This window comes from Paramormyrops kingsleyae, chromosome 2 (genome assembly GCF_048594095.1).
Source record: "Paramormyrops kingsleyae isolate MSU_618 chromosome 2, PKINGS_0.4, whole genome shotgun sequence".
NCBI lineage: Eukaryota > Metazoa > Chordata > Actinopteri > Osteoglossiformes > Mormyridae > Paramormyrops > Paramormyrops kingsleyae.
In genome coordinates this window covers 1819901-1832009 of record NC_132798.1, presented here as the reverse complement: position 1 = coordinate 1832009, position 12109 = coordinate 1819901, and the positions used below count along the sequence as shown (strand labels likewise).

General features: G+C 44.6%; 1 protein-coding gene across 4 annotated transcripts in view; it reads right to left on the bottom strand.

The window, feature by feature from the left end:
• Window positions 1-12109, bottom strand: part of LOC111842692 (guanine nucleotide exchange factor VAV2-like) — a 108507-nt gene that overhangs the window by 24155 nt on the left and 72243 nt on the right. For all 4 annotated transcript variants that reach the window (XM_023809589.2, XM_023809591.2, XM_023809590.2 and 1 more), the window contains exons 3-4: window positions 5359-5417; window positions 2559-2627 (exon numbers count right to left, since the gene is read on the bottom strand). In XM_023809589.2, coding sequence (XP_023665357.1) covers window positions 2559-2627; window positions 5359-5417 — 128 coding nt within the window. The remainder of the gene's footprint in view (window positions 1-2558; window positions 2628-5358; window positions 5418-12109) is intronic.

Here is a 12109-nt window from a genome sequence, read left to right as displayed (position 1 = left end):
TTGTGGAGGAAGGAAACTCTATTTATTGATGGAACCAGAGTGGCTGTAATATCTACAAATCACAGCATACACCGCAGAGTGGAGAACAATCATAAAAATATTACAAAAGCCCCAGATAGAGAAAAAAACAGAGAAAGGACAGCTGGATAATCCAGCGCTAATTATCTATAGTGATGCAGGAATACAGCTGCTGGGGCAGTTGTGTTATAATTTAAAAGGATATAAAAAAAAAAAACAAAAAACAGCTGAACTTGTAAAACACCGTGGAGCGGTGTTCACAATGGATTTACCTTTCATGCAGGTGATCAACAATCTCCTTAATAAAGACAATATACAATCAGCTCAAAACAGGTATTTATAATCGAGGATGAATCATTATGTACGATAAGTAGTGATTTACATTTAAATGAGAAATGACTTTAATGCAGGTCATGTTTTGTTAAACCATTAAACGTTTAACATTTTCCTAAGTGAGAAAATAAACATTTCCATCTTTCTTCTCCCAACATTTGGATGATGAGCAGAAGTTTAATACTCTTCCACAAGACACGTGTCTCTACATTCTGAGAGCTCCAAGGATTCATGGGAAAATGAGAATGAGAAATGCAGAGTAATAAGTGGATGACTGCAATGCAATTATCACAGAACAGAATGCTATTTTAGAAGGTTAAACCCACTGCAGATGAAAGGCATTCAGGAAGACACAGGAGCTAGGCTACAAGAAAGATCAAAGAAATTCTGATCATTTGCACAGTGCATTGTCCTTTCCAAAACAGCAATGTCTCTTCATAAGGTTAGGGCTAAAAAAATAACATTCATTGTTATTTATTTAAATTATCAAATGTATTAATTTTAATTATTACTTTTAGGATGTGGTATGACTGTGGTTCCAGCATCTCAGAAACAGTCCCCTTACTGGGATTTTCATACAATACACTGTCTATAGTTTAAAGTGACTGCTAGGATGAACAAAAATATCTAGTCAGTGGCATTTCTGTGGGAGTAAAAAAAGACAAGTGTGGTCAGAGGAGAACAGCCAGACGTATTCAAGCTATCAGGATGGCTACAAAAAAATAATAATAATAATAGCAGCTAAGTACAAGACAGGTTTATAGAATGGCTTCACAGAAAGTTATCTACTTGCCAGGCAGGTCCGGAGGGAAAAGTGGGTCCTATGCTGTTCTAGCTATGTGTACCTAATAAAATGCCACTAAATGTAAGTACAGTTTTCTGTTCAATGTGCATATAATATTCCATTTGGGTATTACACGCCTAAAACACACAGAGGGTTAAAGGGTTTTAAATGGCTGAATTACCACATTCAATTTATCCTGTTTAACATCCATACTTTCACAATGGGATCAGTGCAATTACACTTATAACCATGGTGAATCCCAAAACTGGATTTGTAAGAATGGACAGACATCTGCCAAACACTTGGAAGAATGAAAGGCAGTACAAAATGTGGGAACAGAGGAAAGCAAGGTGGAACGTGGTAGAATTAAGCAGAAAAACAGAAATACTCTCCTTCTGAATACGCTTCCCAAACATCGTCCGCCCGCTTATCCTGGTCAGGGCTGTGGGGGGCCTGACTGAGCAGGCATTAAATCTGCCTATACAATCAAGTATCTGCATTTTTAAATAAAGAATGTAAACATAACAAAAATCAATGTAGACTCTGCAAAGGAGAGTCAGACACCCCACAAACCGAAAGGTGCTACTCAAGGCAGGTCTATTCACTGTTCACGATCCATTCTTACAGCCACATGAAGGAAATCAGACTTGTATAATTAACATTGTGTTGCTAGGCAGATGCTCTGAATCGCTAAAACAGAAGTTCCAGAAGCATTTCAGGACATGCACCTTTCTGATGGGAACAAAGTAAGTTCACCTTTTCAGATGGATGTTCCATACATCACGTGTAACCATCATGTACCGTCTGACTGTCCATAAGAGGTTTGAAGCCCAGGAAAGCTACAAGCGACAGGGAAGCCCAGGATGTAACTGAGCTCACGGCTACCTTCACCACAGGGCCACACTCCAGCTTTAGCAGCCCCCGCGATTGTTCTGCCATTAGACTTACAAGCAGCAATATCAGGATTTCATTCACACTGCCATGTTCACAGCGTGAATCAGGCATGCTTTCAATAGAGGCACCTCCCCTTTGTGCCCTTCCCCTCTTCATCATATCCGAGCTGGCCGCTATCTTCAATCACTGTAACACACATTTTATTCTTTCAGGAATGGGGCAGTGGGGGTCGAGGGCGATCCGGTTCATCAGGCACTGAGATAAATGACACCCATGTGGGCACCACACCTAATTAATCAGAGGAGGTGAAAGAAGAGCCTGTCACCATTTCAACCCCCCCCCCATCAGCCCACAAAGTGATACCCTTCGCCAATGTGCAGGTGTAACTATGGAAACCCCAGCAGTGAAAGATTTGATGTGCAAGTAAACAAGCAGACAAGGCCTCAGCATGACAGGATGCTCTCCCCTGAGACTGGCCGCTTCCTGAGCATGATTCCCACTGCTCCCCACTGCCAGGGCAGATACTCACTCAGCCAGCTCCTCCAAGCTCCTGTACACATCCTCCTCGTTTTCTGCAGTGTCCTCTGACGGAAAGGGCCTTGAAACCAGAGACATGTGTTAGTTCTGGAAACACTTGAATGATCTGAAAATAGCAGGAAGGAACATCCGATATAGCATTCTGACAACTACAATCAAAATTATTGAGTTATTTTAGTTCCATTAGCAGTTTAGAAACAAGCAACCAAAACCCCTCTTTAGAATGTGTGCATGAACACAATCAAGACTGCATTCATTTCTCTCTTTGAGATTAACCCAGCTTGTTATGGTGTCAGTGTTTTTCATTATACAAGCCTTTTAATTCATTAATTAAAGCTATTCAAATTCTAATTTAAATTTACAAAGTTTTCATAAACCAAACATGTTACTAAATAAAGTATCACATGTCTATTAATAAAGAGGTTGAAGTTGGCTTTGGGTAATTGTCACAATACATTAGAATAGTGTTTCTCAACTGGACCCTAGACAGTGCACATTTCTGCTCCCTCCTACCTGGAGCTGGGAGGGAACAAAACATGGACTGCCTGGGGGTCTCTGAGGACCGGGTTGAGTAACACCGCATTAGGATTTCAATCATGCATCATATGTAGAGACGTGGGCCTCGCATTACAATTAGCAAGGGCAAGGTAAGGCTGTTTCACCCTGAAAGGAAATTGGATGAACAAACACAGCCAGGTTCACCAAGAACAGTCATAATTAGGTCTGTTCTTCTCATTCCCTCTTTTGGTTCACCAAGAACAGTCATAATTAGGTCTTTTCTTCTCATTACCTCTTTCAGTTCACCAAGAACAGACATAATTAGGTCTGTTCTCCTCATTCCCTCTTTCAGTTCACCAAGAACAGATATAATTAGGTCTGTTCTCCTCATTCCCTCTTTCAGTTCACCAAGAACAGACATAATTAGGTCTGTTCTTCTCATTCCCTCTTTCAGTTCATCAAGAACAATCATAATTAGGTCTGTTCTCCTCATTCCCTCTTTCAGTTCACCAAGAACAGTCATAATTAGGTCTGTCCTTCTCATCCCCTCTTTCAGTTCACCAAGAACAGTCATAATTAGGTATGTTCTCCTCATCCCCTCTTTCAGGTCACCAATTCACCAACACCTCCTTCCTACCATACTTTCTGTTAATCAAATAAGAAACTGGAAACCCACTGCATCTTCCAAATGTGAACATACCCTACATCCCTGTTTGGCTCTGAGTGAGTTTTCTGTTATCTTATCTCCATTTGTAGTGGTGTGCCAGGAAACAGAGTCTTTGATTATTATAAAACCAGCCTTTTGGAAATCTATTTTTTTTCTTGGACCAATTACTGTCACTTTCCCTAGTGCCTTTCTGAGGTTTCATCAAAAGTAAACAGTGACCCAAGGTCTCTAATTAACGATGTCATATTTACTGTGGCAAAACAAAGGATTCACCAATTCACAATAGCTGGTCTTACAGAAAACTGTAGCTTATCTATAGGACAATTTGTTGCTTCAGATACACCATGAATCAGAACCTTTATATATAGTGCTATATACATGAGGGATTAATTCTTATGGTCAGGTGAGACAGCTCCCATATGCAGAGCAAATGAAGGTGATGTTCCAGCTTGAAAGGGCTAGAAATCACGCAGAAAATCTCACATAAGGTGGAGGCAATACGACTGCATGTCCGATTAAAAGGTTCACTTTACTTTTGATTTAATGTTACTTTAATATCATAGACTTCTGGGCAGCACCGTGGCTCAGCAGGCAGCCCTGCTGTCTCACATCCCCAACCCTGGGGACTTAAATCACACCCACAGTCTTGTGTGAAGTAGGCATGTTCTCTCCGTGCCACGTGGGTCTCCCCTCTAGGCAACCTACTGTCTAAAGACATGCAGCTAGACCAACTGGCATCTCTGAATAGTTCATGAGTTTGTGTGTATATGTGACCTGTGATGGCCTGGCATCCTGCCCAGGGTGTACCCCAGCCCTGTGCCCTGTGATGGCCTGGCATCCTGTCCAGGGTGTACCCCAGCCCCGTGCCCTGTGATGGACTGGCATCCTGTCCAGGGTGTACCCCAGCCCCGTGCCCTGTGATGGACTGGCATCCTGTCCAGGGTGTACCCCAGCCCCGTGCCCTGTGATGGCCTGGCATCCTGTCCAGGGTGTACCCCAGCCCCGTGCCCTGTGATGGACTGGCATCCTGTCCAGGGTGTACCCCAGCCCCGTGCCCTGTGATGGCCTGGCATCCTGCCCAGGGTGTACCCCAGCCCCGTGCCCTGTGATGGACTGGCATCCTGTCCAGGGTGTACCCCAGCCCCGTGCCCTGTGATGGCCTGGCATCCTGTCCAGGGTGTACCCCAGCCTTGTGCCCTGTGATGGACTGGCATCCTGTCCAGGGTGTACCCCAGCCCCGTGCCCTGTGATGGCCTGGCATCCTGTCCAGGGTGTACCCCAGCCTTGTGCCCTGTGATGGACTGGCATCCTGTCCAGGGTGTACCCCAGCCTTGTGCCCTGTGATGGACTGGCATCCTGCCCAGGGTGTACCCCAGCCTTGTGCCCTATGCTAGGCTCTAGGCCCCCAGCGACCATCTCTAGGGCAAGCGGCTGAAAGATTGATGGATGGATTGATTGATTGACTGATTATACATTTTGCATTTATTCATCTGTTATATAGTTTATCTCCATCAAATGTTGAAGTTCAGAGAAATGGTTTCTTTAATCTTATTTCAGGCAATTTTTTAGCTGGCATATCTCCCCAGCATCTCTCTGGCATATAGATATAAGGGATTTCAAGACATACCTGATCCCTTTAATGTGTGCAATGGAGTGATGGGAGATTCTGGACAGGCAAGAGATTACCTAAAAGAAAAGACAGTTTACGTTCAGCAATCAGTCAGAAAAAGTTGTCTAAATATGAAGAAATGCATTAGCGCTTCAACTGAAAGATTCATTGTCACATTTATGAATGCAAGTGATGACCAGGGACTGTGAGTCTGCCTCTAAAGGTGTGTAAATAAGTTGTCAGCAATACACGGGCCTCAGTGATACAGTGTGACAAGCAGCCTGAGGATTCAGCTAAGGCACAAAACTCATTTATATTTATAAGGCTTGTTACAGAAGTATCACAAGTCCCAAAAGTATTCTCTTTCAAGCATGGAACCCCTACTTTAACTTATCTGTTGTTTCCAGAAGCAGATGGTGTGAAATCATCTAAAAGCCAAGATTAAAAAAATCTGTAATGGGCTCAGAAAAAATTGACGTTATGATACATAACAAAGTGCCACCTATGTGAAATGCAATGCTTATGAAATTTCCTCAGTTATCAGCTGTGGATACATTTCAATTATTATTTCATAGATTAATACGGTTTATACAGAGAATGCAAGGAAGGTGGAATCCTATCACTGAAAAGCGTTTAGAGCCCAAGCTTTACGCAGCATTTTCCACAGCGTAACATAAAAGGAAGACAGAGGCCAGCAGCCAGTCCTTCAAGCCTCTCTTATGCTGCTCAGTGGAGTGATAATGTTCTGTATTATCCTTGATAAGTAGAGTCTGAATTATTTAATTTAGCACTGTATTACTCTCTGCACAGCAGGGTTGAGCACCATTCAGAACCAAATTGAGAATGACCCTGAAATTAATTAAATTCTTTTTCCTGTCATTGCAATTCAAATACCAATTGAACATCCTGTGGGATGTCGCCAATTCAATTCAAATTCCAAGTCATGAATGGAATGGGGTGCAATTTATTAATTCTGAATTTTGTACAACCTAGTATGCTGGATGTGATTAAGAGAAAGTGGTGCACTGCTATGCATTGTATTGGAGGGCAAGAGAAGGTTTTTGTGGGAAGTCAGTGCAGAGACCATCACATGCACTTACTTGTGACCAAAATAAGCAAATTACAAAACAGAGAATAATCAAAGCAGAGCTTGGACACACATGTACGAAGAAGATGGGGACATTTTGCAAAGGGACACTACACTCTCCAATCGCACCCAGTTTCATAATCACAGCTTTCAGTTAATGAAGAAGGAAAGTAATTTTGACAGACTTAACCCAGCTATCAGGCACATTCAGGCGGTTTGCTGAAGGCAGCCAGATGGAGGTCTGCTGGTGCAGAACAGGAGGCTCCGCGGAGGCTAATCGCTAGCGGAGTGTTGCCACTCAGGGCCGCCACACTCCATTAGTAACTCCTGGTCATGGGCTCCACCCGAGCGATCAGCGGCCCCCCGCTGTCAGCGGTCCCTAAATCCCTAGTAGCTATTACGGATTAACGCTGGTGTGCTACAAAAGTTTACTCTTCACATTCAACACGTCTGCAATCGATTCCACTTCTGTGGATTTCTGTCACTCAAACAAACGAGACAATACTAATTTCCCCCGTCACCATTACACATGGGGATTATCTGGTCCCTGGTACCAGTGACTAGCCTACAAACTGCGCCAATAAAACTTAATTCCCAACCTTTGATTTCCTAATCAGATTGATATAAAACATTTAAGTAGATTTAAAATCATGTATATGAAAGACTTCCCAACAAAAGCAGGGTCGTTACAGCTTGATGTGCTTTACAGCTGAAAGTGAGTCATCCGTGCGATATTAACCGGCTCGCTTGTTTAAAGGCCATGCCCTCATCATCCATAAAGAGGAAACTATTCCGGATTTATTTCCCCTTCACTGCAAAATGCATTTCCAAGTTTTTATATCCCAATGCGGCTCCGACTGGCGGACGGCAGCAGGGGAGAGAGTGCCGGCCGTAGACTTCCCAGGAGAAACAGGGAATTACAAATGCAGGCTTGTCAAAGGCTACGACGACGGTTAAGATATAAAACACAGATATACAAATGACAACAGTGGAATTACAGCCAGTGCTCAGGCTCTCCTTTGTTTACCGCGGTACTGCCCTCCTCACCACCAACCCAATGAAATCATCCTGAATAAGGAAGCACTGGACACCCCGCCATAAATCATGAGTATACATAGTTTTAAATCTCTCATATATGCCTAATAAAATGTTTAAGTCCAACGAACACAACCTTGTAACTTTGAGTTGTAGTTCCCATTTAGTTACTGCTGTTTTTGTGACGTGGTTATATCAGCACAACCTGGAGCATTAAACAAACCCATCACAATGAATTTAATCTTCATGAAAAACTGCAATGGGGGTCAATGGCATGCTGTGGTCTGAAGGAACACCGACGCGGAAAACGCCCCAGAGGACGATAATCGATGTAACAACTGGAAGATGAACGCGGGGGGTCCGTGGACAGAGGCGGAGGGAGCCAGGCAAGGTGCCCGTATGACAAGCTGTTCCTGCCGCCATGCTGTCAAGCAGGTGCCGGCGTGAGGCTTGAGGGGAGAGACAGCGGACGTGCAAAGTCAGAGTATGGAGACACGTCGGTAGCAGATCTCCATGCTATAATGCCGTGAAAACAGATGGAGCTGTGAAGGTGCTCAGAGCGCAGCTGTCATGATGCCTCCATGTAGAACTCCTATACTCAGGGGTCCTGCATTCACTTCCAGTGTGAAAACAGCCTGGAGAATATGCTCACTGCTGATCAACAGGGCTGGTGAAGAATTATACAGGTACCCAAGCCTGATTGCTGATTACTGCTGGACTGAAATGTCCTCCCCAAACGACTCAACATAATCAGACACATGAAAGGCGTACAATGCAACAGGTGTCAAGCTGAGGCAATCTGCCGGCCTTGAATTACCAATTCCCTCCGTAATGCAGCGACCCCTACGTTTCTGTGCAAAGGTTTATGTGATTTAAAGTAAAAATGCAAACACGAAATGCCACCATAAAAGTGGGAAAGCACCATTAGCTGAGTGGGAATTGGGGCCCTGCCAGTTGTGACTGCCGCTCCTGTTTGGTGGGTATTGACGTAATCGGACTCCAGTCAAAACAAAAGCACCAGGCCACCGGTTGCTCGTTCCTAAAGAACAGCTCACATATTCTGTCGTATATCAGCCATCGCTCCAGGGTATTCTAGGCCATTAACCAGCCGCTACTGCTCTTAAAAGCACAGGCGAAGCCGGTCTCCCTCTCTCTGGGCTCACACTCAGTGGTCTTTTTCTGTCTAGTGGTCTTCAGGATAATCCCCAGCAAGAGCACTCAAAATATGAGTTCCTGCCTGATCGACAAGGATGCGGACAGTGCATTCTAGTGTAGAAGCAGTACGGAACACAGAAGTGTCCCATTAATACTCAGACACACAAGAGCTAAGGACCAGAGTACCTGCGGATATGCCATTTAATCAAAGGCATGTGATATATGTTAAATAATCCATAAATTTTATCATAACACTGTTATTTTTCATGTGATTCCCAAATCTGAAAATGTTTGGATGGATGCAGCGATGCCCGACAGTAAACCATGGTGACACCCATCACGGGGTTGAAGTTAAGATATTTCCATCACATGGGGTGAATTCTACATACAAATCCTGACCACTAGCTACTGTCTCTTTTAGGAAAAAGCAGCCAAAGTCCTTCCCAACTCCCAGCAATAAACAGAGAATGCAGAGAGGCTGGAGCCCTTCCCATTGTGTGATCAGTCAGAGTCCTTTGAAAGAGTCAAACAGTCAGATGCCGCTGTCCGCTGAGAAGTCCGGCGGGTGTCTGCTGGACATCTGCTGCCCGGCAGCTTCACCCTCCAGCCGCGGCTTTTTCCTGCATTTGTAGGTCATTTCGCCGCTTTGTGAAGAGTGTGTGAGCACAGACGACCCAGATGTGAAACTGGGTCAGGAGACAGCCTGGTCAAAATGACGTACTGTAAAAGGACCATTCTGGAGGGGAACACAGAGTGAGCCAGCCTCCGCAGTGGACACCTGGGCTCCTCAGTGGACACCTGGGCTCCTCAATGGACACCTGGACTCCTCAATGGACACCTGGACTCCTCAGTGGACACCTGGGCTCCTCAATGGACACCTGGAATCCTCAGTGGACACCAGGGCTCCTCAATGGACACCTGGGCTCCTCAATGGACACCTGGGCTGCTGAGTGGACACCTGGGCTCCTCAATGGACACCTGGGCTCCTCAATGGACACCTGGACTCCTCAGTGGACACCTGGGCTCCTCAATGGACACCTGGACTCCTCAATGGACACCTGGACTCCTCAGTGGACACCTGGGCTCCTCAATGGACACCTGGACTCCTCAGTGGACACCTGGACTCCTCAGTGGACACCAGGGCTCCTCAATGGACACCTGGGCTCCTCAATGGACACCTGGACTCCTCAGTGGACACCAGGGCCCCTCAGTGGACACCTGGACTCCTCAATGGACACCTGGACTCCTCAATGGACACCTGGGCTGCTCAGTGGACAACTGGGCTGCTCAGTGGGCACCTGGGCTCCTCAATGGACACCAGGACTCCTCAGTGGACACCTGGGCTGTTCAGTGGACACCTGCACTGCTCAGTGAACATCTGGGCTCCCCAATGGACACCTGGGCTCCCCAATGGACACCTGGGCTCCTCAGTGAACATCTGGGCTCCCCAGTGGACACCTGGGCTCCCCAATGGACACCTGGGCAACTCAGTGGACACCTGGGCTCCTCAATGGACACCTGGGCTCCTCAGTGGACACCTGGGCTCCCCAATGGACACCTGGGCTGCTCAGTGGTCACCTGGGCTCCCCAGTGGACACCTGGGCTCCTCAGTGGAAACCTGGGCTGCTTTCGATGCCCTCGGAAATATGGGCTCTGTCATTCTCGGACGTTTGTCTAAAAGCTTATGTCAGGATTAGTATCAGAAGACAAATACTGTATTATCATGGTAGTTTGCAGTTACAGCTGCAGTTATTGTCATTACATAATTTATAGTGAAATCACCATGTAGTTGTTAAGGGGCTTAACTATTCAAGCAGGCAGGCTGGACGCATCAATGAGCCCCTTAGAGTGGCCCTTAATGAGCTTTATTTTAATAGGAACAGATAAATGTCCACATTTGATAATGAAGTGAATGTAACTTACAATAAGCAATCGTATAAAAACAAACACTAATAATATATTTATTCCACATATTATTGAGGCTATATGTGGCACTGCAACAAAATGAAATATCCATCCACCCATCCATCCTCCAATCACTTATACAACAGACGGTTACAGAGGCAAAAACCAATATTTTAATAAACTATAGATATCATTAAGAACATCACTCAACAACGCTAAGACTGTCCAAAGCTCAGGCTCAGTGATCATATGCCACAGTATTAGCTGGCTCACTCTAGTGTCTCTTTTTTATTGCCAAGTGTGAAATGTCTGATTAAGAGCACGATGTCTAAAATGATCTTAGGAAAAAAGAAATACCTTTGGAAAATTTCACAGACACCTATTCATAGACATAATCTCCCCCGCAAGGCACCAGAAAGGCATTGAAAATAAAGGGCTTTGCTATGTTTAAATTTAGCCTCGCAAGCTGGTCTATTTATTTATTTAAATGAATTCAAATTATAAAATACAGCTCGAAATCAGAGATAGCCTTCCCAGTATATCTGAACATGCTACTTACATACTCATGCAATAATCAGCAATAATTAAAATGATATAACCATTTGCACCTTTTTACAATTTGAGTACATTTTGATTAGGAAAAAGGGGACTGATTTTCCAGCTCAAGAAAGACAGTGATACATCTTTCCATAAAATGCAATGGTAATAGGGTTTTCAAGTTAGAAATATTCTTCTACAAATAGGATTCCGGTAATGGATTAGGTCCAGATATTGAGGGTATCTGCATCCCCGCCCCTTTATGATGGAAATGCCATTGATGGCTACTTTATGTATGAACGGTCCAGGTATATTAGACTGATTAAGTGAGAGGCGGGTAACAGGAAGATGGAGCAGCACACACAGAAGGTTGGCTGGGAATTGCTTTCCAGTCCCCTGGACTAAATCAATATCTGGATCATAACACAACTACCATGCAAAATGATAACAAGAGATATGAAAAGAAATGATGCAATCAAAATAAGCAACAACCACATGAGATGGAATGCTCAAGCTTTGCTGATTTGTAGGGGAACAAAGGGCCATTTTTGGGGAGGAACTTGGACAGATATCTGCAGGCACATTAGATGTATCCAGGTCCCTGCTTAGACTGTTTCCATGCTTCGTTTCTCAGACCCCTCCCAGGGGAATTTCCAAAACCCCTTATTATTTCGCAGGTTTTACCAATTTATATCAGAAGTGGTGTAGTATTTAAACATCTACAAATCAACGATGTATTTGCCTGCAAACACCGGGACCTCGATGTTCTTGTCACAAATCCAGCCCGTTCACCATGCATTAGCAGAAGCATCTGTCTGTCTGTCTGTCCACAATAAATGCCATGTTGTTTTCCCAGCATCACAATATGCAACATTCTCCCAAATGAATGCATAGAGAAAGATGCAACAGGATCAGCGAGAATGAAGTGTTCTCACTCCAGACACTAATACAAGTTCAAAGGTCAAAGTGTGAGTGGGGGGATGGCGTCTGTGGAAGCCTGAAACACATATGGACTATGACTCCATGACTATGTTCTACAGACAGGATGTG